This window comes from Lithobates pipiens, unplaced genomic scaffold (assembly GCF_037356315.1).
Source record: "Lithobates pipiens isolate NorthernLeopardFrog02 unplaced genomic scaffold, aLitPip1_a1.2 Scaffold_19, whole genome shotgun sequence".
Classification (NCBI taxonomy): Eukaryota; Metazoa; Chordata; class Amphibia; order Anura; family Ranidae; genus Lithobates; species Lithobates pipiens.
Genome location: NW_027507764.1, coordinates 170,603,983 through 170,631,615, shown reverse-complemented (window position 1 = coordinate 170,631,615; position 27,633 = coordinate 170,603,983). Strand labels below are relative to the sequence as shown.

Below are 27,633 nucleotides of genomic sequence, written 5' to 3'. Positions count from 1 at the left end.
GTACTGGCCTCCTTTTTTCTGTTAAATCAGGCCAATCCTAAATGCTTTGCTGGCGATAAATGATGCAGCAAATCCTTCCAAATAAGCTTCAACTTTCTACCTGTTGCCCTCCCTGCTCCAAAGCCCCCAAAAGTAAACCAAGTAGATGCTTTTTCTGAGCTTCTAGGAAGGTAGGGGGCAGATAACTGGCATCACACACTTCACAGCACAGAGTACAGATCAGAATGTCATCTGAGACCTGGGTAGAGGAAATGGACATCCTTCTCTACATTGCCTCACTGGAAAATAAGCAGTCTCAGTTGTAAATCACCTTCTATTAGCAGCCAGGATCTGCACCAGATATATCCGAATTGAGGCAAGTAAACTTTATACGGACAGTCTGAAAGCAAACAGCTGCTGCATTATGTTCCCTTTAGAACATCTATAATGCTCTAAACGCAAAATGTCAGAGAAGCTTGCAATATCTAAAGAAGCAATACCAAAATAGCACAAAAAATATAATATAATATATATATAATAAATTAAGTAGATATGTGCAATAAAGCCTTTAGTAAGCTAAAAATAGCACAAGATAATAAAACCACAGCATACATTGTGTTTTATGAGTCTCACGAATGCTAAACTCCCAGTAATGATCTTTGTGTCCTATATTAAAGCCAAGGAACTTTCAGTGGCTTATCGTTAAAAGTGGGGTGCCCCCTAAAAAAAATAAAAACGTAAAAATCAGAAGCTACAAATACTGCAGTTGCTGACTTTTAATAATTGGACACTTACCTGTCCCAGGGTCCAGCGATGCGGGGGAACGAAGCCCCCCCCCCACGTTCCCCGCTCCGCTCGCGGCACCCTCATTCTTACTGTAGGCACCCGGCTGTGGCTTCACAGATGGGCACTCACTGCGCATGCGCCGCCAGACGACGTGATACGCCGCACAGTCATCTGGGACACGTGACAGGTCCCAAATGACTGTGCAGCACTGAGGGGAAGTGATGTCACCAGCCCGGGCAATGAAGGAGGTAGACTACGAGGGACCCGCCAGCAACAGGCATTTAGAGGTGAGTAAAACATTTTTTCTCCAATTTTTTTTTTTTTTTCCTCATGAATTTTAAGCAATTTTTTTTTATGGCAACACCACTTTAACCATTTGCTTACTGGGCACTTAAACACCCTTCCTGACCAGACCAATTTTCAGCTTTTGGTGCTCTCACACTTTGAATGACAATTACTCAGTCATGCAACACTGTACCCAAATGAATTTTGTGTCCTTTTTTTCCCACAAATAGAGCTTTCTTTTGGTGGTATTTGATCACCTCTGGGGTTTTTATTTTTTGCGCTATAAATGAAAAAAAGACCGAAAATTTTGAAAAAAAACGCATATTTCTTTGTTTCTGTGATAAAATTTTGCAAATTATAATTTTTTTTTCATAAATTTTGGTCACAATTTATACTGCTACATATCTTTGGTAAAAATAACCCAAATTAGTGGATATTATTTGGTCTTTGTGAAAGTTAGAGAGTCTACAAGCTGTGGTGCGAATCGCACAAAATTGATCACACCTGATGTACTGGTGGCCTATCTCATTTCTTGCGACCCGAACAAGTCAGGAAAGTACAAATACCCCCCAAATGACCCCTTTTTTGAAAGTAGACATTCCAAGGTATTTAGTAAGAGGCATGGTGAGGTTTTTGGTGTTGTCATCTTTTTTCCCACAATTCTTTGCAAAATGAAAGATTTTTTTTTTTTTTTCTCACAAAATTTTCAATGTAATAGGTTATTTCTCTCACATAGCATGTGTATACCACAAATGACACCCCAAAATACGTTCTGCTACTCCTTATGAGTATTACGATACCAAATGTGTGAGACTTTTACACAGCCTGGCCACATACAGAGGCCCAATATTGAAATGGCACCATCAGGCGTTCTAGGAGCATAAATTACACATTTCATTTCTCAACCACCTATTACATTTTTGAAGGCCCTGGAGCACCAGAACAATGGAAATGCCCACAAAGTGACCCCATTTTGGAAAGCTAACACCCCAACGTATAATCTATGAGGCATAATGAGTCGTTTGAATGGTTCATTTTTTTTCCAGAAGTTTTGGGAAAATGTGGAAAAAAAAATGAAAACGCATTTTTTTTTACGCAAAGTTGTCCATTTATAAGATATTTCCAACACATAGCATGTACATAGCAAAAATGACACCCCAAAATACGTTCTACTACTCCTCCTGAGTATAACGATACCAAATGTGTGAGACTTTTACACAGCCTGGCCACATACAGAGGCCCTTATTTCTCAACCACCTATTACAGTTTTGAAGGCCCTGGAGCACCAGGACAATGGAAATGCCCACAAAGTGACCCCACGTGGCACTGACGACATGTGGCACTGACAGATGGCACTGGAGGCAGATGGGGCTGGCAGTTGGGGCTGGCAGATGGGGCTGGCTATTTGCTCTGGCTAATTGCTCTGGCAGATGGCACTGGCAGGTGGCACTGGCACTGGCGGCACTGGGGCTGACGGATGGCACCGGCGCTGGCAGGTGGCACTGGCAGGTGGCACTAGCAAGTGGCACTGGCAGGTGGCACTAGCAAGTGGCACTGGCGGCACTGGCGCTGGCAGGTGGCACTAGCAAGTGGCACTGGCGCTGGCAGGTGGCACTAGCAAGTGGCACTGGCACTGGTGGTGGCAGGTGGCACTGGCAGGTGTCACTGGCGGCACTGGGGCTGACGGACGGCACTGGGGCTGACGGACGGCACTGGGGCTGACGGACGGCACTGGGGCTGACGGACGGCGCTGGGGCTGACGGACGGCGCTGGCAGGTGGCACTGGCGGCACTGGGGCTGACGGCAGGCACTGGCAGGTGGCACTGGCAGCACTGGCACTACTGGCAGATGGCACTGGGGCTGACACACAGATCGCTCTCCCTCCTCACACGCTGTCTCTGTGTGAGGAGGGAGAGACACTGCAATGGGAGATGATCTCATATGTTTACATATGAGATCATCTCCCATTGGCAGCTGCGATCGCGCTGTGAACGGCCGCTTTGATTGGCCGTTCACGGCGATCTGTATTTGCCTGTCTCCGGGAGACACGGCGAATACAATACTTCCGCGATGCGCGCCCCCGGCGGCGCGCATTGCGGAAGTAAACACCAGGCCGTCCAGGGACGGCCAGGAGAAGGAACCCGCCCGCTCTAAGGCCGCCATTCGGCTATAGGGCGGGTGGGAGGAGGTTAAGAGAGCTGTTTTAGTTACTTTTCTTTTTCCTCCAAGAGAAAAGCAAATATAGGTTTATATATACCTGATGTATTTTGGACTTGGCAGCTTCTAGTTGAGCTCCTGCTTCTGCTTTCATATTAGAAGCTTCCTTATGGTTGGAGTTATTGTTTGGCTGCAAAAACAGAAATTCAGCCATTAAATAAGAAACAAGAAAGTACCAATAAAACAAATTATACCATTCATAAACTGGATTATGGAGCGGATATATAAATGAACAATACCGATGACTTCCTTGACTTCATTTGTAAGAGGTAAAGCTTGTCCAGAAAAATGTTATGTCAGTGCAAAAAAAATTTTTTAACGGAGAGTACTCAATTTTCTCTGTCACAATTGCACTAATACAGTTACAATCAAATCTAGTAAGAGATATGAAAGTAATGTAACCATTTTATTTGTTTTCAGATTGGCTGTAAGGCCAACATTCAGGGAGTTTGCATTTTAAAGTGCAATTGAACTCTAAAAGCAATGTCCTAAAAATATGGGCCAAGCACTGGTCGCCATTAATGCCCATGGTCTTCCCTGCATCTGATCTCTTCCCATTACATACTTGCCATGCCTTGTTCTGCACTGTGCCTCAATGTGGAGTCAGCCATCTTGAAACAGGCAGGGCTTTACTTCCTCATATCAAAGCTCCATCAAAGAGAACAGTGAACAGCACATTACAGATATCACCAAGTCCCACTCCAAATTTTCTCTGACAACAGTGCCTTGAATCCCATTGCTGATAGAAAGCTGCATTCATGTACCAAGAAGTGCACTCCCTATATTACAGAACGTTCCCTAAAACATAGCAATCTTCACTTTTCTATTCAGGTCAGTTTTAAGAAAACAGAGTAGCAGTGGAGGAATTCAGCACCTAATGCAGCTCCCTAAGCAGGTGCACAAGTCTCAGCTCTCAGGAGCACTGTGGCACGCAAGGGTGTTTTGTCCAATTTCATCTACAAGAACTAAAGGAAATCCCTTTTTTAAATTTTGAATAAAGCAAGTGCGTGTTAAAAGCCGTCAGTTTTTTTGGTCATCTCTGTTCTATTGGGGAGACCTCCCCTCACTTCTAGTTTTGGCTTTGGAACAGGAAGTGAGGGGAATTCGTGGTTGTCACCAGAGTCACCAAAACGAGTGTGGCCAAATTAAGTTTTCCCCTCTCTTCCTGCAGGATATTTGTAATTTTCTTTTATTTTCATTTTCTATGAGAATGGTAAACATGACAAATCGAGAAAGCGAATCTCCCTAATGGGGGCACAAACAGCAAGCAACAAAAACCTGACAGTTTACAATTCCTTTCCTCTATCTATCTAAAACAACTACATATATAAATACATTTTAAACAGAAAAGACTACATACAGTCAGTGGATTTTGAACAAATTCCTAAGCACATCTCAATATTTAAGACTCACTCATATGGGCTTTGAGTTTTGTGCGCATCTAAATGCAGCACTATAGTAATCAATGAGTACACACATCTGCACTTACAGTGAAAATGATGATCATTGGTGACCTGTTAATATAATTGGCTACTCATACAACTGTCTCTAATGCTACAAAAGCCCTGACTATACAAGTGTAAAAATTAATGCCGATTTGAAGCGAAAGAAGCAATTTTTGAGCACGTTGGATGAACTAGATGGATTTTTTTTCCAACCAGACCAGCTATGCATTCATACTTTACAGCATTTTTTCATGCCTACCTAAAAACTTTTGCACAGTAGTGTAGCTGTGAAAAATGTGTGCTGCTTTTTGCCTCACACAAAAAAATAAAAATGAAGTAGAACACCTCTGCTTCCATGGCCGTACAGATCTGCAGATTTTACACATGTACACTCCTCAACATGAGCACACATACAAGTGTAGTCATTCATTTGAATAAAAAAAATAGAAGACAGGCACATGCCTAAATGCTGTACATGTCTAAAACACATCTAGACACAAATACTTTAGATGCATATTTTCTGCACACATCTAGATACAGCATTATTTTTGCCTGTGTGAATGAGCCCTTAAACTAGCTGAAAAAAACAAACAAAAAAAAAAAACTGATTATATCCAAAACATAACACAAATTAAAGATCACCCTACTCATGATTATGCTAGTGGAAATTACCCACTTGCTTTTTATTTGTGGCAAGTACAGGCCACCTTATCACCACAGGTGTTACTTTTATGGCAAATTCACACATGATCGCAGAGCAGTCAGCTGGCTAGGAGGCCGTGTGGGGCACGATTCAGCACACCACACTACCCCTTTTTTTGTTTTGTACAAGTTTTATTTGAAGTGTACAAACTGTACACTCCATTCACTGCAATGTCCCGCAGTGCGATGTTTGACACACCGGTGCAATTTGGGCAGGTGTACTGCGATAAAATGCAGCATGTCTGCATTTTCGCGCAGTACTAGGCTGTGCTGCAGTGTGACTGGGACAATAGGAAACCATCTGGTTGAAAAAAAAAAGACACAAATCCATCTAATTCAACCAATAAAAAAGGGAAAAAAGGAAAAAAAAAAAATAAATAAAACCACACAATAGTTTCCTGTGTGTCCTTGCGCGATGGACATTTTACCACTGCACATTGTGTGAATTGGCCCTTACTGCACAAAGGAGCCATGTCTCTCAGCACCGAGTTCCAAGATTCATAGTCTGAATCTCCAGTTACATGGCTGATGCGCACCAGTCCAGATTGTCACTACGTTTTTTTTTTTTTTAACATTTTGAAAGGAACATTGATTTTGTCTTTTTGAAAAGTGGATGCTATACAATGCCTTACCTCATTTTTACCATTTTTATTGTTGTTGCTGCCTTGCAAAATCATTTTCTCCAGTACTACCAACAGAAGTAATGCTTTTTCAGTTTGGTACGTTAACAGGTACATGTCCACCAGCAAAAAACAAACAGCATGGGCAAACTTTTCCTCTGAAAAAGAGAACAAGGAACAGATAATTATTCTGTTAGATGTCATTAGTATAAACCCACAAAAGGTTTGCTTTTGTTTTAATAATAATGTACACATACCTTAACAGTAAGAAAAAAAAGTCAGTGAGGTTTGTATTGCTTGCTTTTAAACACCATGGCAATGTATTTTATTTAAGCAGTACAAACATACTTGGTGGTGTTTTATATAGAAAAACAAAACCCTTTGATCTGTCCCTGCCCCAAAGGAGCTTACAGTCTCATACACCTTATGGATATGCATGCGACAAGGAACCAGAGTACACATAGGAAACATTTGAGCTCCAGGCACTAGTGATAGTAAAGGTTCGGCCTTTAAAAAAAAAATTAAAAATAAATGTTATATTTACCTGCTTTGTGAGAGTCTTCGTCTCGGGCCCCCGCCAGCTCTCCTGGCTATTCCCCCTTGACCAATGCCCCCAATAGCAAGGCGCTTGCTATAGAGGAAGTGGTGTGTACTCGCTCCAGAGCCCTGCTTTGTGTCCATAAGACGCATAGAGCTGCATCTCAGCCCCCCCCCCCCACTCATTGGTTTACTGGCTGCAATTGACAGCAGTGGGAGCCGGTGGCTCTCACTGCTATCTCAGTTAAGGAGGAGAGGGAGTCTTTGGACAGCCGAATCTCTCGTGCACATCGCTGGATCGAGCAACACACACTTACCTTAAAGCATACAATGCATGAGAAAAATAAAAAATAAAAAATAAAAAAAACACTTTCAGCCTTTAGAACCACTTTAAGAGCTTTTGTTGAGAACTAGGACCACAACTTTTTAAAGTAAAAGACTGCTAAACAACCATCCATGTGTTACTTATAAAAGATTGATACTCTGGTAGTTTCAAAACAAGTTAGTGAAGTAGTATGACATTAAGATTAGAACATCATGGCATGGATGGAGTGCTGTCCGTGAGTGAGGGGAGGGACCCGATGACGGCGCCAGCGTGAGCAGATGGGGGCGGTCCTAACGATCAGCTGGAGCGGCGCGAGGGGAAAGGTCGCCGAGCTCCATGCATGAAGCCGCCCGGGCCGTTCCACCTCATCCCTACCGCATCCCGAAGCACACGGCGGGCATGAGCAGAGGATCTCAGCCACGGACCGACAGGAAACCGCCGATTTCCCCCTCCTCTTCCCCGTAAAGCGTGCGCTGCACACACATAAAGAGGAAAAGAGATTTGCCATGCCCCAGGACCAGATGGTAAGGTAAATTAAACCAAAGCCTCAAGTTTACCCTGAAGCGTCGGAAGACAGCGGAGCCCCGAGTGGACACATGCGGCGTGTCTCCTTTTGGACAAGATCCCCCTGTCTCCCCAGGTATTTACTTTTCGGATTTCTACCCAGTATGATTTTTAGTTGCTGAATACTTGCTGAACTTTACCTGATCCTGCTCCTGATAGTTTTAAATCTGCTGAATGCCCGCGGTACTTGGGCTGGTGAGACTCTGGGGAATGAGGAGAGGATCAGCAGGGGTGCAGTGAACTGAGGCCAGAGGAGCACATATTAAAGAGCAAAATGTAAAACAGGATCAAATGGAATGTAATTACAAATGATGTGCAAGAGGTAATGTACCTAAAAATCGACGTGACTGTTTTGAGCACATAGTACAGTGGCTAATTGCCGGAAGGCTAAGCGGGATATTGTGTGGCACTTGCCGTGGAATTGCACCGCAATTTTTATCTTGAGAGCGGGTGAAATCGCAGCAAAAGCTATATAGGAGAGCTCTCCCCGCCTAAATTCACTGAGCAGGTGAAAGCGGAATCGAGGTTGGAGCCTTTTGCGCAGGATAGGCGCTACAACTAAGGAGAGACTATACAAAGAATTGTGGTTTACCTGTTTTTGTGAGTTGGTCCCTCTGCCCTTATAAACCTGGGGAGGCAAAGGACAAAGGGGGTAAACATGAGGGGAAGAAATCAAAAGGCGAACGATCCAAAAGAGAATCTGAATACAAGCACGATTCAGAAATACCTGAAGGAAACCAGTTCAAAAAGCCCCGGTATAGAAAAAAAACAGCAGGGGGTAAAGGAGAAAAAGAGAGAAGGATCCAAGACAGCAGGGGCCCCGGGAGTTAATTCAGGGGAAGACTCGGATCTAGAAACAGATGGTAATTTGCGGGGACAGGGGGATATTGCCCAAATCCCCACTAAAAGTGAAATGTTGGAAATGTTCGCTAAACTTGAAAATTCCATCAAAGTTGAAATCTCAAATGTCAGGATGGACATGGGCCATTTGCTGAGGAGAGTGGAAGAGGCAGAGGAATTAACAGGAAAACAGGCCCACGAAATATTAGAATTGCAAACGCAAGTAAAGAAATTGCAAACAGATCAGCGGGATACCCTATACAAATTGGATGAACAAGAAAATCAGAACAGACGGCAAAACCTGAGGGTCAGAGCATTGCCTGAACAACAAGGGGAGGATCTAGAGGCTAAGATGGGAAAAAATTTTAACCCCATTTTGGGAAAAGCAATAGGAGAGGTCTTAAAGATCGATCGGGTTCATAGGGTGAGGAAACCCCCAGGACTGAGGGAAGAGGTCCCGAGAGACGTAATCATCAAATTCAGTCACTATGATGACAAAGTTAAGATATGGAGCAGGCTCAAGGGGTTGCCCCCGTTAATATACGAAGGGGTCCCTATACAGATTTTCTCTGACCTGTCGGCAGGTACACTGGCCCGGAGGAGACTTTTAAAACCGTTATTAGAACTATTGAGAGCGGCAAATATTAGATACAGCTGGGGATTTCCTACGGCCCTATTGGTTCAAAGAGATGGACGAACATTTAGATTAAAATTTCTTGATGAGTTGGAGGTTTTCTGTAATAACCTAGGGATCCCTGTCCCAACGAATATCAAAGTTCCCTAGAGGACTTACATGGGGGTCTTTGACGGGGGAGTATGACTTTTGGATGGTTATTCTTTTGTGGGGTGGAAGGGGGAGGGGGGTGAGAGGGGTGGGAGGTGAGGGTGGTGGAAGGATCATGTGGGACCCCGGGATATCATAACCCACCTGCGGGGGGACCCCCTGCCCCCTTAGGGGAAGGAGGCAGGGGGGACCCAGACACGGGGGGCCTTAGTCGGAGTCACACCCTAGCGGGAGAAGTCTGCAGAATGGAGGAGATCCACAGCTGCAGAAAAGAAGCCAGAAATTGGCCAGGGGATGGGAGGGGAGGAGGTTGGGAGGGAGGGATGAGGGAAGGTAGGGATGGGGGGAGGCTAGGGGGGGGGGGGAGGTGTCTTGCAAGGGTCAACCAAGGTGTTATAGATCATGCCTCTCTCTTTTCCCATCTTATCTGGAAAACTTTAAATGGCGGATGTAAATTTCTTGTCGTATAACGTAAAGGGTCTGAATTCCGCGGGTAAGAGGCACAAATTGTTAAAGGAACTACAGCTGTACAGAGCAGAGGTGGTATTTTTACAGGAGACTCACCTGTCGCAAGATACAAACATTAAACTATACTCGGCTAACTATCCAAATTGGTTATATGGGGACTCACCGATAAAAAGGGCTAAGGGAGTGGCAATCGGGTTCGAGAAAGGCATAAAGTTTGCAGTGATTGACAGGAAGACAGACCCCGATGGCCGTTATATGTTTGTAAAGGGAAAATTAGGGGACAAGATTCTTACCCTAGCAAATGTATATTGCCCCAACAAAAACCCTATAAGATATCTGAAGATAGTGCTGGGGAAGTTAGAGGAATTTAAGATGGGGGATGTGGTCCTTGCAGGAGATTTCAACTTTTGTATGGATCCATCTTGGGACAGTACGTCCTGTGTTAGGGGGTTAAACATGAAGGCTCGGAAGATGATTAAACTCTGCCTGAAACAACACCAAATGATGGATGTATGGAGGTTGCAACACGAAAAAAAAAAAGATTACACCTTTTTTTCCCACGTACACGGGACGTACTCCCGGTTGGACCACATACTAGTCGACCACAGATTGATGGATCTTGTAATAGAATCCAAGATTGGAATAGTTACACTGTCAGATCATGCTCCGGTGTCAGTGAGGATGAGGATACTCGATATGCAGAGGCTTCCGTTCACGTGGCGCTTGAACGAGAGCCTTTTGCAGGACGAGAAAATTGCGGAGGCAGCACTAAGGGAAATTGAATTTTATTTCTCTGTTAATGATACAGAAGAAATATCGGGTGCCTCTCTATGGGAGGCACACAAAGTATATATTAGGGGTATCCTCATCTCCATGGGCACAAGAAAAAAAAAAGAAAGACTAGAAAAAATTGAAAGTCTAAAAGAAGAGGTCTACAATCTAGAACAGGCCCATAAAAAAACAGGGGGGCAACAGCAGAAATATTTCCATCCCCTGGTGACTAAACGAGAGGAACTTAAAGATATGATGGAACAGGACTCAAAAAGGACATTGGATAGGAGAATCAGAGAGAGGTACTATCAGGGAAATAAAATAAGTAGATATCTAGCTAGGCAGTTGAATAGGAAGAGTGGGAATAATTTTATAGATAAAATTCAAGATAAGGACGGTAAGATGACCCACACATCCAGGGAGATATCGGAAGTGTTTAAGCAATACTACGATGCTCTGTACAATATAAACCAGAAAGGGGCAAAAGATGTAGGGAAAAAAGATAAAACCAAGGAATTTTTGAACAAAGTGAAATTACCGACTTTAGACGAGAATGATAGAAGCAACCTAGACAGACCCATTACAGAAGAAGAGATTTACAAGGCGTTGAAAGATACTGCCACTGGGAAAAGCCCGGGACCAGATGGTTTCACGATTTCTTATCTGAAAAAATACAAAGAGACGCTGGTCCCTAAGCTTTGTAATTACATGAATGGTATAGGTAAAGATTTTGCGTTGGGAGGTGAGGCCCTGCGGGCTTCAATCACGGTACTGTTAAAGGAGGGTAAGGACAGTACATTGTGTTCTAGTTATAGGCCAATAGCCTTACTAAACGCTGACACCAAATTATTCGCCAAAGTCTTAGCATCGAGGCTGAAGGATAGGATGCCCGACCTGGTGCACCCGGACCAGGTCGGATTTATCCCTGAGAGGGAAGGTCGGGACAACGGAATACGCTCGCTGCTCCTGCTACAGGCCTTAAAAACGAATGGGTCCCCAGGACTACTCCTGTCGATAGATGCTGAAAAAGCATTCGACAGGGTAGACTGGGGATTCATGTTTGAAACTCTGAGAGTGATGGGCCTGGGCCCAAGGCTGATCCAATGGATCAAGGCGCTATATAATCACCCTCAGGCTTCAGTGAAAGTGAATGGGCTGTCTTCCTCCCTTTTTCAAATGGAGAATGGCACCAGACAGGGGTGTCCGTTGTCCCCTCTTTTATTTGTCCTGTCTATGGAACCATTACTGGCCTCTATCCGAGAGAACCCAGACATAAAAGGGGTCACGGTTGGGGAGGAAGAGCACAAACTCGCAGCTTATGCGGACGATGTGCTGTTCTATATCTCCAACCCAAGGATCACGATTCCGAACCTGTTGAGGCTACTGGAAAAATATGGGGAAGTCTCGAATTTAAAAATAAACCTCAACAAGTCCGAAGTCCTAAGTATCAACATTGAAGGACAGGAAAAGATTAGACTCCAGGAGGAATTTAGATTTCCATGGCGAAAGGAGATTAAATATCTAGGAGTCTACCTCTCCAATACTATTAAGAAAATATATGTTAATAACTATATACCCCTATTAGAGGAAATGAAGAGAGAATTAAAAAAAATCACAATTAGCCACCTCTCCTGGTTAGGGCGGATCAATGCGGTCAAAATGGTCTTGACCCCAAAGATTCTATATAAATTTCAAATGCTGCCTATATCGCTCCCCCCAGCTTTCTTCAGGACCTTAAAGGGACTGATTTCAAGGTATATTTGGCAACATAAAAAACCAAGGATAGCCTTCGCGGTATTGAGTAGAGAAAAAAAAAAGGGGGGCCTGGCCGTCCCGGATTTCAAAAAATACTATAACGCGGTAGTACTTACTCGAGTGGTAGAATGGGGAAAAGAGGTAAACAATAAAAGGTGGGTAAAAGTAGAAAAGGCAATGAGTCAAGCACAGTTAGGACGAATTATTTGGAACCCCCCTCAATATAGGTCAATAGGGCCAAATACACACGTAATAACACGGATTGCTCTTAGATTATGGGACAGGACACATGCACAAAATAAATGGAGTTATAATTCACCTTTGATTTTTTTAAAAAACAATGATTTTTTTATGCCGGGGAAACAGGAGGTGGGGGGAAACTGGATAATAAACAACAATGCACAAGTAAAAGATATTATTTATAGAGGTAAAATAAACACGTTTCCAGCACTAAGAATGAACACGGAACTTATGAGTATAGACACTTGGAGGTATCTTCAATTAAGACACTTTATATTAAAATTGCCCCATCCAATTAGAAGCGAGGAAGACTATAGACCTCTCGAGCGGCTTTGCCGTAGAGAGAAATCAAAAAATAACATAGGTCAAATATACAAAATCTTATCTGCGGGGGTAGAACGGGAGGGCCCGCCTTACATTAAAAAATGGGAAAGAGAACTGGGGACTCGATGTTGCACTCAGACATTGGAGAAAATAATGAAACTAACACATAGTGCGACGGTTAACCACAAGCTGATCGAATTAAACTATAAGTGCCTCGCAAGGTGGTATGCGACCCCAGACAAACTAGGCAAATTTGTAACCGCGCAATCCTCAGAGTGTTGGCGAGGGTGTAAGACAATAGGGACCATGGCTCACATCTGGTGGGACTGCCCGAAAATTAAAAAGTATTGGAAGGAGGTGTTAGAGCTAATAAAAGTTGTGACAAATAAAGAACTAGTAGAAGACCCCTGGACGGTACTGTTTCACGGGACCGAAAGCTCTGTGAGACAGTATACGTCTTCTTTAATTCCCATACTGCTCAGTTCCGCAAAAAGTCTAATCCCTAAAAAATGGGGGGAGACGGACAGTCCCAAAATACGGGACTGGATACTTAAGGTAAATGAAATACAGAACATAGAATGTACAGAGGGAGAGGAGGAAGATTGGGTAGTTGGGGAGGGGCGTAAGGATAAATGGGTAGCATGGATAAAGTTTAAAAAATCCTGGAGGTATGTGGAAGAAATGGTAAAATAAGTCTGGGTAAGATAAATATAGGGTTGATGAGGCAGGATATTTCTCCAAACCCTCTGCAAGACAGGGAGGGGGGGGGGGGGGGGGGGGGGGTGGGAGTGGGTAAGGAATTGTTTATTTTTGTATGTATAAGATTTTAAGAAAAGAATGAGATATAGATTGAATGTATTTTCACTGTACTCTATGTCTTATTCTATGTGTAAAGGGAAACAAAAAAAAGAAAACTAAATAAAGAATTAAAAAAAAAAAAAAAAAAAAAAAGAATATTGACCCCAATCCCTCCCTTGGGGTGGATAATTTCCATTATGGGGAAATGTGTAATTTACACTCCCATTACCACGACCATTGAAAGGTCTTGGGTGACCAGGGGGTCTAAAGGGGCCTCGTGGAGGCGCTGCTCCTCTGTTATTACCACGTCCCCTCTGAGGGGATTGGTAAGGATAATTGGTCATATTTGATTGAGTTTGGGGATGTAACAGTTTATTTTATTTATTTTTTTTACAGACAAACCATGGGAGTTGCCATGGGGGCAAAATATGGCCCCAGTCTGGCAAATCTCTTTATGGTGAGGTGGGAGGAGGATGTCATCTATGCTCAAAATATACCACAAATAGCCTTATGGGCTAGGTACATAGATGATGCCCTCCTCCTGTGGGATAGCCATGACCAGGACTTGAAAGATTTTTTGGAATCCTTAAATAGGAATCAAAGGGGCATATTTAAAAAAAAAAAAAAAAAAAAAAAAAAAAAAAAAAAGAACATCATGGCATAAAGCACGCCAGCAATAACACTTTACACTTTTTTTTTTTTACGTACAAAATTCTGAAATGAAAAACACAAAATTTCCAATTAGCGGCAAACCCCATTTTTACAAATTTTAAGATGCTGGGTCCCACTTCCCATCGCTCTCCAGCAAAGAATTATGCAACTCCTTCTGCTGCTGTATGGAGCACTTGGAGGACTTGGGACTAAGGGCACAAATCAAATGAATCCCACAGTGTGTCACTTTTAGATTGCACTGCAAAGCCAACAAGAGGTAGTGATGCAAACAAACTCAATAATTGCCGATTCTAATTTTGAGAAAACCCAAAAACTGCAAAAGGGTTCCAAGCAGACAGGTTTTCCTGAAAATACACTTTAAAACATACATGGATCATTTATATAAAACATAAAAAGACCATTTATGGTTTCAAAAAAAGAAATAAAGAAACCCACCACAAATTTAAAATAATTTATGTTGTTTCTAAACATTTCAAAAAATGTATTTAGGTGGCATTCACACTAACTGCACACTTAAAGCGGGAGTTCTGCCGTTTTTTGTTTTTAAAAGTCAGCAGCTACAAATACTGCAGCTGCTGACTTTTAAAATAAGGACACTTACCCGCCCAGCGCGCCCGCGATGTTGGCACCCGAAGCCGATCTCTCGAACGGCTCTCTGGTGCTGCCGCCACCATCTTGGGTATGGGAATCAGGAAGTGAAGCCTTGCGGCGTCACTTCCCGGTTCCCTACTGCGGATGCGCGAGTCGCGCTGCGCAATAAGGATGGTCCCCGCTGTCTCTGGGATCCGTGTGTTTCCCAGCAGACAGCGGAGGACCCACAGGAAGTGGCATAAATACCCGCAGATTCTGCGGACATCTATGCCGGAAGTGAGTGCAAATACCTGTACTATACAGGTATCTGCACCCCCCTCCCCCCTGAAAGGTGCAGATTGTGGCACCGGAGGGGGGGAGGGTTCCAATAAGCGGAAGTTCCACTTTAGGGTTGAGCTCCGCTTTAACTGGTCTGTTTTAGTGTGTGGCTGGCGTCCATTGGGTACATTTTTTCCCCTTTCTTTTTAACCTTTTGGAATTGTACAAAGTGTCCTGTTGTGCTATTCAGTGTGCTGCAGGTCTAGTTTTTCATGCCATGCATCACAGCAGCATTGTCATGTGAGGCTGAGAACTGTGCGATCAAACACCGCTGATCACTTGGTTCTCAGTGCTCCATAAGCAGAGAGCCAGTGACTGTTAATCACCGTCTCTCTGCTTGCTCCTGTCTCACTGGGTTGTGGAAGGGGTGGGAACAGGCATTTGGGTGGATCCCCACCATATGGTGGCGATCTTTCTCCAGTCTGGACTGGCTCTGTGATGACAGCAGACAGTGGGCTTCAGCCCGCTGTCTGCTGAGACCGGGTCACAGGATTGCAAAACGAACTGCACTCCTGTGATCTACAGGTGTACAGCCAAACAAGCTTTGTCTGTACTTCTCCTTTAAATATTTTTTATTGATGCAAAAAAATATAGCATCATTGTGGACATGCATCTGCGGTCTTGTTGAGATATACAAATTTATAAAACACTACAAAAAAGATGTATGAATACAAATAGCGCTGAAAGGTAAAAAAGAACAAAAAAAAAGTAGTCAGTTTCAGGCACCCTACAGTGCTTGTTCCATGTCAAGAAGTTAATGTGAATGAGACCATCAAAGCAGAGACTATAGCAGTGGGTTCTCCAGGAAATGGTGGTCTGTTACTCTCATCAGATAGCGTATTATGTTAACATTTGGGCATAAATTCATGATTGCAAGTATTATACAATAATGGTGTAATAATTTTTCAGCTTCGCAAGAATTTTTAGATGAAAATAATGGCCCAATTAAAAAATTTAATTCTAATGGAAACAAAACAACTTCCACTGCACTCGACACAGCTCCACAATATTCTGTTGGTTGCAGTTAAAGAGATAGCCTGGGGTTTATCATTAAAGCGGGAGTCCACTGGGAGTCTGCCGTTTTTTTTTTTTTTTTTTTTTTAAAAGCCAGCAACTACAAATACTGCAGCTGCTGACTTTTAAAATAGTGACACTTACCCGGGCAGCGCGCCCGCGATGTTGTCACCCGAAGCCGATCTCTCGATCGTCTCTCGGGTGCTGCCGCTGCCATCTTGGGTATGGGAATCAGGAAGTGGAGCCTTTCGGCTTAATTTCCCGGTTCCCTACTGCGCATGTCGCACTGCGCAATAAGGATGGTCCCCTCTGTCTCTGGGATCCGTGTGTTTCCCAGCAGGCAGCGGGGGACCTTCGGAAAGGGGCGTAGATTCTGCGGAAAGGGGCGTACCTTCTGCAGAATCTACGCCGGAAGTGGGTGCAGATACCTGTACTGTACAGGTACCTGCACCCCCCTCCCCCCTGAAAGGTGCCAATTGTGGCGCCGGGGGGGGGGGGGGGGGGATTCCAATGAGCGTAAGGTCCACTTTAGGGTGGACCTCCGCTTTAAGTACACATTAATTCCCCAAACACACCATGATGTCTTGTATTGGGCTTACTAAGCAGGTAACAGTAAGCGCTACAGAAATCTTAAGAAAACGCAATCGTGCCATACTTAGCTAAGAAACAACTCTAAGTAGGGGTAAGGTAATTGCCTCTAGATGAGTCATAGAAATCAATTCAAAAGGTAAAGTCACGTTATGTATCACAAGCTCTGGGCTTAGCCAGCAATTTACACTACTAGAGTCAGTCAAGCAATTAGGTTTTATTAAATGACATAATCTGACTGAACATGTCCCATATGGGATTTTCTTTAATTGACTTCTAGCATCTTGATTTCCCAGGATCATTAAATGCTAAACAGAACGTGATCATTCTAAAAATGAAAGTAACTCTGGTGAAAAAGACCCTAGAAGCCACTATTCAGACACAGACCCTTTCACCAGCTATTTCTTGTAAATACTTGCATCCATAGACATTAACTACGTACAGTTTGCCCTAATGAACTTAAAATGCAACTGTTAAAGTCAGCAGACACTTATGGTACTACTGGCCACAGATTTTACTCTACCCCTTGCACCTACATCACTTGTGTCTGTATGTAACAACAGTGGTAGCAGTGGTGTCTGAATTATACACAGAACCACAACTGACCAAGTATGAGGGGTGTAGAGCAGAAGCTTAGGCCAGCATAGACAACTGATACACAGTCCTGAAATTTTTTAAAAGACATGTGCTGTGTGGTAATGCACAAAGCCAAGTGTGGCGCTTTGTGGTGACATTAATTTAGAATGGCATTCAAATTTAACTATACAACCTACTTGCACTGCAGTGCAACACACAAATATGAACCATCTATATCTAGTGGTGCATTGCATCTAAAAAATTGTGCAATCTGTTAAAATAGGCATTTCCAGTCCACTAAAACTGAACAGAAAGGCGCAATGTATTATAGTGTTCATGCAGTAAATCAATGCATTAGACACAAATGACGGGGCCTTAAAAGAACAGGGAAAACCTCACAAAGTTATTCTCTACTGCTGCAAGTATTGAAAACGCTCTGGTAACAGGGTAGTTTTAAATAAAATAAAAAAAAAAAGACACTGTCCAGATAAGCCATGTTCAAAGCACCCACTATTGCGGCGAAAATGGGCAGTGCCCCGTGATTCCCCACTCCTCTTCTATACCTCCCCCTTTATAAAAGGAGGTATGGATAGGGGGAGACCAAGGAGGACTTCCAAAGTTGCCTTATAGTGACGCCTCAAAGAAAATGTCACAAAAAAGAAAAAATTATGAAAGCAAAGAAATCTAACCATAAGCCAACATCCTTGAGAGCTGCAAAAAAAATTAAGTTAACAGGAATTGTTTGTAATCATTTATAAACAGCTTCCACTGGTACATGATCCTGAATGGTTGCCAGCTTCCACTGGACCTTGGGAGTAAAAAAGGGAACAACAAAAATTAGTAACAATCTTCACCTCGGCTGTGTGTTGTGCATGATCCATAGGAGCTGTGGTGCGACGATCTAGGTATTCTCAGACGCATGCCTAAAATGTCAGTGTCAAAGACAGCATGATGGGAAAGAAAGTATACATTATATAATTGTATAATTAACATTTTAGGATTATTCGAGTAAAACCTTAACCATACTATCATTTTACACAAATTTTCCAAGAGCTTCATCACACTATAGAAACATACACAGCATCTGCATTGCAGGGAGAATATTTTATGGTCAATATCAAACCACAACATCTAGATTATCAAACCTGGCTGATGCCAACTGATTCCTATGGGCAACAGGATTTTTTTTCCTTGGAACATTCTCCATACCTTAGTAATTCTACAAGATTATAATAAATAAAAAAAAAAATATATATATATATATATATATATATATATATATATATATATTTTTTTTTATTAGGTAAAAGAATAAAACTATTACTTATATACAGTGGGTAAAGTATTGCACACATAATTTTTCTAGGTAAATACATTTCTGTTTCAATCGTTTTTATGAAATATTTTTTTATATAAAAACCATCACAAAACAGAGCAGAAAACCATCCCTGCCATGCTTGAATCGTTCAACAATGCAAGCACATAAGTAGCACAAGTGGGGGGGGGGGAGGAGGGGGTGATGTAATAAGGGCTTTGCGAAAAAGGCAGATCAACCTTGGTGTTCGATACAGGCACAAGAACAAATCTGGAGGACCAAACATTAAATAGGTGGTTGCACAGAGGAAACCCACAAGGCCCCTTGTAGGTGGGAAAAAAGGGTCTCCTCAGGGTAGTCCTACAGGTCTGTCCACGATACACCCATGAACCAATATCGCAAAACTTTGACAAATTCTTCAATTAAACATTTATCGTAAGTTGTAAGCTGCAGTTACTCTCCCCATTGTCGGAGCACAATGCAGTAATTTCTGAGGAATGTAACTCCCACTACTGATCGTTTGTGAAAAATATGTTGGGAAAGGAATGGAAAACAAATGAAAAATGGTCATGCATCTGTCCCATAGGTAGTACTCACACTTTATCCATAATCTGTTTGTGTGTCTCTAGAAGCCTTCCTGAACTTTCAGCCCATGGTTTTCAAAAAAAAAAAAAATGGCCGCTCTTCCACTTCCTGCCTACACTGCACAAGCGTAGGCTTATACTGAGCGACCCAGTGCCTTTTAGTGGCTGGAGGAAAAAACTGCAGCACAATAATTTAGTCTAGACACACACAACCTTGCCACTAACAGCACACTGCCCCCAATGGCCACCGGGAGAATGACCAGTCACTTTTTTTTTTTTTTTAATACTGCAAAAGCAAACTCAAAAATTCCTGCCGCATGACTTTGAATCATAACAGGAGTTGCCTATACCGGGTGAGCTCTGTCAAAAGACCTTCAAGGAATCGGCCCACCTCAATCTAGGCTCCGCTCCCCTGGACCTATATAGCACCCTGCTGGAAAGCACCTTGGTCAGAACAAATACTGCACAGGGTTCCATTATGCGGGGTCCAGTGACGCAAGGCTGCATTACAGGCAAACCTTGAAGATTCTTCTCACCTATCCAACGAGACTCGGGTACCATTCATTTTGGCTGAAAGCTTTCAAATGGAGCTAATAATTCTCAGTAGTTCCTTTCCGGACTGCCAAGTATGCTCCAAGAGCACATCAGTGACCAATACCTTACAGACACTAGCAAAAAAACTGAGGCACTGCATGTGTTATATAGGGGAGCACTTCCTGCTGACTGATCTGCCAATATCCATTCACCACAACCCACATAGTAATTGCTATGGCCTGCTCTGTGTCCTGTGATGTATGATAAAAGAAACAGAAAATTATAAACAAAGTGATTGTTGAAAGTGACCTCAGACATGAAATTGCATACAACAAACTTTTAAGAATGGTAAATTTAAAAACGGACTGTAGAGTCTTGATAGTTTAAAGAAACTATTAGATAAGCACCTGAACGATCACAACATACAGAGATATACAATGTAATACTGACATATTATCACACACATAGGTTGGACTTGATGGACTTGTGTCTTTTTTCAACCTCACCTACTATGTAACAATGCAAGTCTCGCATTTTTTTTTTTTTTGTTTTTTAAACATGTTATATTTACCTTCTGTGTGCAGTTTGTTTTGCACAGAACAGCCCGGATCCTCCTCTTCTCGGGTCCCTCTTTGCTGCTCTTTGCCCCTCCCTCCTAACGAGTGCCCCCCAGAGTCAGCAGCTTCCTATGGAGGCACAGGAGCCGAGTCCCAGCTCCGTGAGTCCATTCAGGCATGGAGCCCCGACCCTGCCCCACCCCCTCTCTCCCCCAATAGGCTGACTGACTTTGACAGCTGTGGGAGCCAATGATGCCGCTGCTGTGACTCATCCAATCAGAAGTGTCCCAGATGGCTTAGGCATTGCTGTAGAGAGATGGGTCTCAGATAAGCAATTCGGGGGTTGCTGGGGTGGCTGCCACACACAAAAGGTTTTTTATCTTAATGCACAGAATGCATCGAGATAAAAAAAAAAAAACACAACTTCTGCCTTTACAACTCCTTTAACTGACTAAAGGGGAGAAAATTAAAGAAAGTTTGTTATGGTTTATCTACACTTTAAAGAAGCAGGAAATCCAGACTGAATGTGCAAATAAGCCAGAAAGAAGTTAAACAACAAAATAACTACAATTTGAAAATGCTTTACATGAAAAATGTTAACCATTTGGTCAGAATTTTAAAAATATTGTCAAAGCTTTTATAAATAATTTTATAACAGTTTGACTCACCAAGACTGAAAAAGGGACTTACCAAAAGGTTCAATGAACTGGTAAAGTTTTTCTCCAATAGCAATAGCTTCCATGTGCTGGCGCAGGTAATACAAAATGACAGCTTGATTGTGGTACAGCATGCTATTCTCCACATCATCTAAACTGTCCATTTCATCGACAGCTGAATGAACCTAAATATGTAAATTTATATTAAAGATTATAGAATGTTTAAAAGATAAAACAGACAAGCTTCTTTTCCTGTGATTTCGCCATGTTAGCCCACTCTTGTGGCGTGTGTGTGCTTTCCCCAGACCATGTGCTAAAAACACAATTTACCTGCCACACCATCTACTGGAGAACACTAGGACAGCAATTTATCCTCTAAGGAATCATTCACACTTCACACACCACAAAGGAGGTACTTGATACTTTCACCAATCAATTACATAGCTGGGATATTTAAGCAGCACAGTATGAGGTCTTAGAACATACTAGTGCTAAAGGCCAGGGGACATAGCTAACCAATTAAGGCTCTGTTCTAAAAGAATATGTAAGCCCAACATGTCATATTAATGATATGTGCCTGCAGTGTCATGGTCTGTTCTGTTCTGAAAAAGTCACTCTGCTTTCCTATTAAAAGCTGACCACACTAAGCAGGATAACGCATTGTGGTCAGTTCTCTGAGATGTCCTCCAATGATGAAACCTGTCCTTACTACAAAACCACCCATGCACAGCCTTTCAATAGGAACTTCAGTATGCAGCTATGTCTCCTCACCCAGTTCTTATGCACCTGAGAACAGAGAAAATGTGATCACTTATAAAAAAAGGGGGGGGGGGGAGAAGAGGAGAAATAGAGGAGATAGGGATGATAGGGATAGTATAATATTTTTTAGATCTCTACACAAATGTTTTGTTTCACTTTTTATTTTAGGGCCCTTCACACCACACGCAGTACTTTTTTTTCCTGCATCAAAAACCCATGGAAATCAAGAGCTATTAACAGTTAACTCATTTTCCAGGAATCTTCCAGCACGGCTTACAGAGACATAGGTAAACCTAGTAAAGGAACCACATGATCCACATTCTAAAAGACAGCGCACGAGCAGTAGTCCCTCTGTATTAATAGACAACCAAAGGCACAGATAAAACAATAAAAAAACTTCCATTAGTTCAACCAGTGTAGGATTACATCATTAGACTTATAAAAACAAGGGAGGGAACTGACGCCCTCCTGCAAGATTCCTGGAAAATGAGTTTACAGCTAATAACTCTTGTTTTCCCCAAGTCATCTTCCAGGATGGCTTACAGAGAGGACAAAATAGAACTACCTGATCAGAGCGGGAGCACAGCTTTAACCACCTTCCTCCGGACAGCCTGTTGCTGGTTAGAGCAGTGTTTCTCAACTCCAGTCCTCAAGGCCAATACCAATGACCATTCTCCACTCTGAATGCTGGTACGGCAGCTATGAGTGTCTGTAAAGGAACTGGGTAAAAATGAACCTGGCAACTTCATGAATGACCGGAGCTCTGCCCAAAGTTGGAAGTCCCAGTTCATAAGGCACATTGTGATGCTGGTGGTAAGTTATGCAGATCCCTACTCCAGAAGATTGAGCCTGTAGTAGTAACAGAACGTTTACTTTGACTTGCTACAGCTGTTCTGTTAGGAAGGCTGTGTAAAAGATGCAATGATGTTTTTAACATATACAGTGTACTGAACCTAAACATACCCAGTCAGGTATAGGGGTCAAGACATGAACCCACATCTACAGGCCATATTCCAGCCCAATATTCCTGCTGCAAAGAACAAATCACAAGGAGCTGTCTGCAACAAAATGGTCTTTACACCACCAGCTATACAAGTTTATACTGCTGTATAAATCCTAAACCCTAGGAAAGATCATAGTGACCACACAACCCCAATTAAAGGGCTCAGTGATGCAATCGATAGAACTTTACATATTCAACTATGATGTCATGAAATTTGAGCTGGGTACATAAATCTGCAGTGTTTATTATCTCTCTTCAAAGCACTAAGTCCCATAGCGGTCAGAGTGCTGAACTATTCAACTAACAACTCTTAAAGTCTACATATGAGGAGAGGGGTTGTATGCCTTTCCTCCAATACAGTACATACAATACATATACAGTCAATACAATACAATATAGTCTTGGCTGTAAATATATATATATATATATATATATATATATATATACTGAAGGACAGCAGATATGCAAGTAAAGCCCATGCAGGGAGATCTGCCCCATCCAAGGCTGTTCACCCCACTGGGCACATGCCCACATCCACTCCAAATCCTTCCTGGGAGGAAGAACACCAAGAATACAATATAAGATGAGGTAAATTCAGCAACCAGAGATTTTCTCTCTAAGCCATTTACACACCTGTCTATGAACATTAATGCAATAAGACAACCTACTGGAGATTGTATGAGACAATGTAAAGGTCAGGTAAAAGCCTCCCAATTCATACAGCCACATATACAAATGAGGGCTAAACTTCAAGCAGGTCATTAGAACCATTAGGTTCAGTTTCCACTAGTGAGACATGCCATGCGACCCTGGAAACGAAGTCGCATGACAAGTCATGGCCCATTGATTTCAATTGCACCCGACCCATTGATTTCAATTGCAACACCGATGCAGAGGCTGTAAGGTTGGATCAAAGTAGCACTCCAAAGTTGTAAAAGCAGAAACATAGCCTCAGTCCATACATTAGTTCACATATGAGGCATGAACCACAATGGTACGAAAAGAATATAGCTCAAATAACACAAAACATAAGCTCCAATGTTGTGTATTTAAATACATAGATTTAGAACATACTTGGAGAAGTGTGAGGTCAGAGACATAGTGTATTCATCTAACACACACACACACACCAATTCATATGCAATTAATGCCAACCATTCGTATAAACACGTCAGATATAGCCTAATCTCTGGCTACCAATCGATTATACATCCATTCAGTGGAGGAAACCAGGGAGCTCCAGGTGATAGAAGTCTAGGCACACAAACTGGAGTGCATTGCAGATACTGTTACCCCATAATAGGTACAGCTTCATCTCCTAGACATAACCAAACATTTTATTTTGAATAGAAGTAAAAAAAAGTGAGTCTCCTTACCCACTGGGCACTTAAACCCCCTTTATAACCAGACCAAAATTTTCAGCTTTCTCACATTTTGAATGACAATTACTCAGTTATGCAACACTATACCTATATGAATTTCTCCTTTTTCACACAAACACAGCATTTTTATAAACAGCTTACCTGTAAAATCCTTTTCTTTGAAGTACATCAGGGGAAACAGCCACAGTAGTTACTATGTGGGATGTCCCATAGCAATGCCAACTGAAGGGAGGGAGACAACAATAGTAGGGCACCAAGAGACTAGAGGACTCATGCTGCAGCCTGCAGTACACTGCGCCCAAAGGCGATATCCTCATGATCTTTTACATCTACTTGATAGAATCTGATAAATGTATGGATTGAAGACCAAGTTGCGGCCTTGCAGATCTGAGCCATGGAGGCTTGGTGATGCACTACCCAAGAAGCATTAACGGCCCTCGCGGAGTGCCTTTCAAATGAAAAAGGAGGAATTCTCTTCTTTTAAGCCAAAAGCTTGAACAATCATTTGACGAATCCACCTAGAGATTGTAGATTCTGATGCCACCTGTCATGTCCTCTTTTAGGACTGCCAGGCAACACAAACAAAAAAACATCTGTTTTTATGCATCCGAGCGGTCACCTTTAAATCCACCTTGACCGCTCTCATCACATCAAGAGAATGCACCTAACTGGAGGATTAATCCGCGTTTCCCCCTGAATAAGTTGCGAACCAGTGAGTGAGAAGTGGTCATTGGGGAAAAAAAAAAAAAAAACATGATGAATGAATGAAATCCTTGTATAGCACACAATGCGAACTGAATCGCCTCTAGGCTGATAAGGCCGATACTTGGCCTTTGATAGTACTCAAGGCCAGTTTAATTTCGAATCTCATCGGTAAGAATTCAAGGATCATACCTATGACATATTTCCTGGTGTGCCAACCCCTGGATTTACACCAGGAGACATATGCCTTCCAGACTCATTAGTATATGACACTGGAAGCTGGCTTCCTAGCATAACCAAAGTAGAAACTACTGAAGCGGGCAGCCCACGGTCTTATTTTAGAATGTGGGTCTCAATAGCCAAACTGTCAAACTTTGCGTTTGTAAGGAAGGATGGAATACCGGACCTTGCAAAAAGAAGAAGGTCTGGCCACAGTGGTAGGGATCAAGGGTCCCCTACCACCATCTTTATGATCTCGGCAAACCAAGATCTCCTGGGCCAAAAGAATCACCTCCTTCCCTTCTTGCTTGCTCCTGCGAAGAAGGTGCAGAAGCAGAAAAGGGGGGAAAGCATAGATCAGTGAAAACTGATCCCATGGAAATACCAAGGCTTCTGTTTTGTATGCCATCGAATCCCTTGTCCTTGACACAAAGTTGTCGATCTTGTTGTTGAACCTGGATGGCAATAGACCCAAGCCCGGAACTCCCCATCCTTGGCATATTGACAGAATGATGCCAGGGATGCCGGGGTGAAGGAACCATTCTCCCAGAAACAATAGTACTACTCAGGTAGTCCGCCTGCCAATTGTTTCCAGGAATGAAATTGCTGATATATATATTGCTGCAAGGAATGTTGCATTCTACCCAAGACAGAAAAAAAAAAAATCACCTCTTTCTGGGCCACACAACTTCTCGTGCCCTCTTGGTGATTGATACAAGTCACAGCTGTGGCACTGTCGGGTTGAGACTACGGCACATGGTATTCCCAGGCGGTCTCCCATCCAGGTACTAACCAGGCCCAACCCTGCTTAGCCTCCTAGATCAGACAAGATCGAGCGCTTTCAGGGTGATGTGGCCGTAGGCTGGATCCTGACAGGACAATAGTCTGAGCGTCCAGGCCTCCAGAGCCAGGTGTACTGCCCGAACCTCTAGAATATTGATAGGCAAGGTCATCTCTGATCTGGACCATTTCCCTTGGACAGACACTTCTTCCAGGACTGCTGCCCAGCCAAAGGGCTGGCATCTGTTACCACTTTCCAGGTAACTGGTAGAAAGGATCTTCATTTTTGAAGATTCTTGGATATCAACCATCAATTGAGGCTCTGATGTACTTTGGCAGATAAATGGGAAGTCCAGAGTTTGGATCGTCTTGTTCCAAGTTGACAGGATACTGTTTTGCAGCAATCTTGAATGGAACCGCGCATAAGGAACAGCCTCGAAGAAGCCACCGACTTTCCTAATAAACACATGCAAAGATAAATAGAAGGATTCTTCTTTGTTTTGACCCACCGAATCAGTTCCTTTAATGCCGCGTACACACGATCAAACAATCCGGTGGAAAAGTCCGGCAAACAATCCCCCCCGTGTGTGGCCTCCGGCATACTTTTTTGACCCGAAAGTATGGCGGACTTAGAATGCCGTGTTGCACTCCAATCTTCCCGCCGGACTCGCATTTCGGCGGACAATCCGGCCGTGTGTATGCCAGTCCGCCGTACTTTTGAAATGAGGGGACTTTTTCCGCCCGGAGAAAAGTCCACTCATTTTGACTGGGCTGGACTGTGACATCGTAAGGGGGCGGGGTCACCATGTGACTCCGCCCCTTATCCCTATATAAGTGGCAGCGCGTCCCTGGCATTGCGGCTGGAGAGGAAGAGGAAGAGGAGGAAGAGGAGGAAGAAGAGGAAGAGGAAGAAGACCGGGCCACCGCCTGTAAAAGAGCTATAAGAAGGCGCGGTGGCCCGGCAGAAGAACCGAAGAGGGGGACAAGACCCCCGAAGTCGGAAGAAGAGGCCGGCGGAGAGGAAGAAAGCCGGACTCCTCCGCTAGCAAAAGAGCTACAAGAAGATAGCGGAGGAGTCCGGCGAGAAGACCCCCGGAGCTGTGCAATAAAGTATTTTTTTATCTCGTGTGTTGTGTTTTTTTGTACTTTTGGACTTGGGGGGGCCCCTACGCCGATTTTTTTCGGCGTTGGGGTTCCCCTTTAAGTCCATACCAGGCGGCGGGGCCAGCGACGTCTCCTTCGCGGGCCCCGCCTACCTGGAGACACGCTCGAAATGAGCGGACTTTCCTCCCCGTGTGTGGGCGAGTCCGTTCATTTCAAAAGTAGGGCGGATAGTACGGCGGACTTAGTACGCCGTATTAGTCCGCTCAAAAAGTGCCGTGTGTGGGCAAGTAGCCCGTTCGGAAAGTCCGCCAGACTAAGTACGTCGGACATACCGCTACGTGTGTACGCGGCTTAAGGAACCAATTCTTTCCTGGGGTAAAAATATCCTTTAGTGGACTGTATCCATGATCAGCCTTAAGTACTGCAATCTCCTTGATGTTTTTAATCTTACTAGGTTGAGGATCCAACCCAAGTATTCCAGGTAGCTGACTGCGGTAACCAGACCTTGGTTTAAACAGGCTACCGATTGACCTATCAAGAGTAGATCATCTAAGTAGGCTAGTATCATTATACTTTGAGCCCTCAACCTGACTAAAGGAGGGTCCAGGGTATCTATACACACTCGGGGTGCAGTAGCTAGCCTGGTAAAGGTAAAGCTACAAACTGGAAATTAAGGATTTTCTACCTCGAAGCGTAGACATTTCTCATGATCGGTGAAGAACGGCACATGGAGATAAGCATCCTTGATGTCGATAGACGCCCTTGTAGGAAGGAGACTACTGAATGGATAAATTCCATGCGGAGAGAAAGACTTCTTTTTCTCTGCATCCTTAGGATTG

At 43.3% G+C, this 27,633-nt stretch overlaps 1 protein-coding gene and 1 pseudogene across 3 annotated transcripts in view; both read right to left on the bottom strand.

Moving 5' to 3' along the window:
• Positions 1-27,633, bottom strand: part of CNOT10 (CCR4-NOT transcription complex subunit 10) — a 192,788-nt gene that overhangs the window by 147,909 nt on the left and 17,246 nt on the right. For 2 of the 3 annotated variants that reach the window (XM_077491467.1, XM_077491469.1), the window contains 4 exons: positions 20,880-21,030; positions 18,054-18,122; positions 6,047-6,192; positions 3,308-3,397 (listed from right to left, as the gene is read on the bottom strand). In XM_077491467.1, the coding sequence (XP_077347593.1) occupies positions 3,308-3,397; positions 6,047-6,192; positions 18,054-18,122; positions 20,880-21,030 (456 nt within the window). The remainder of the gene's footprint in view (positions 1-3,307; positions 3,398-6,046; positions 6,193-18,053; positions 18,123-20,879; positions 21,031-27,633) is intronic. The other variant, XM_077491468.1, reaches the window with a different exon arrangement.
• Positions 25,655-25,773, bottom strand: LOC143999879 (5S ribosomal RNA; annotated as a pseudogene).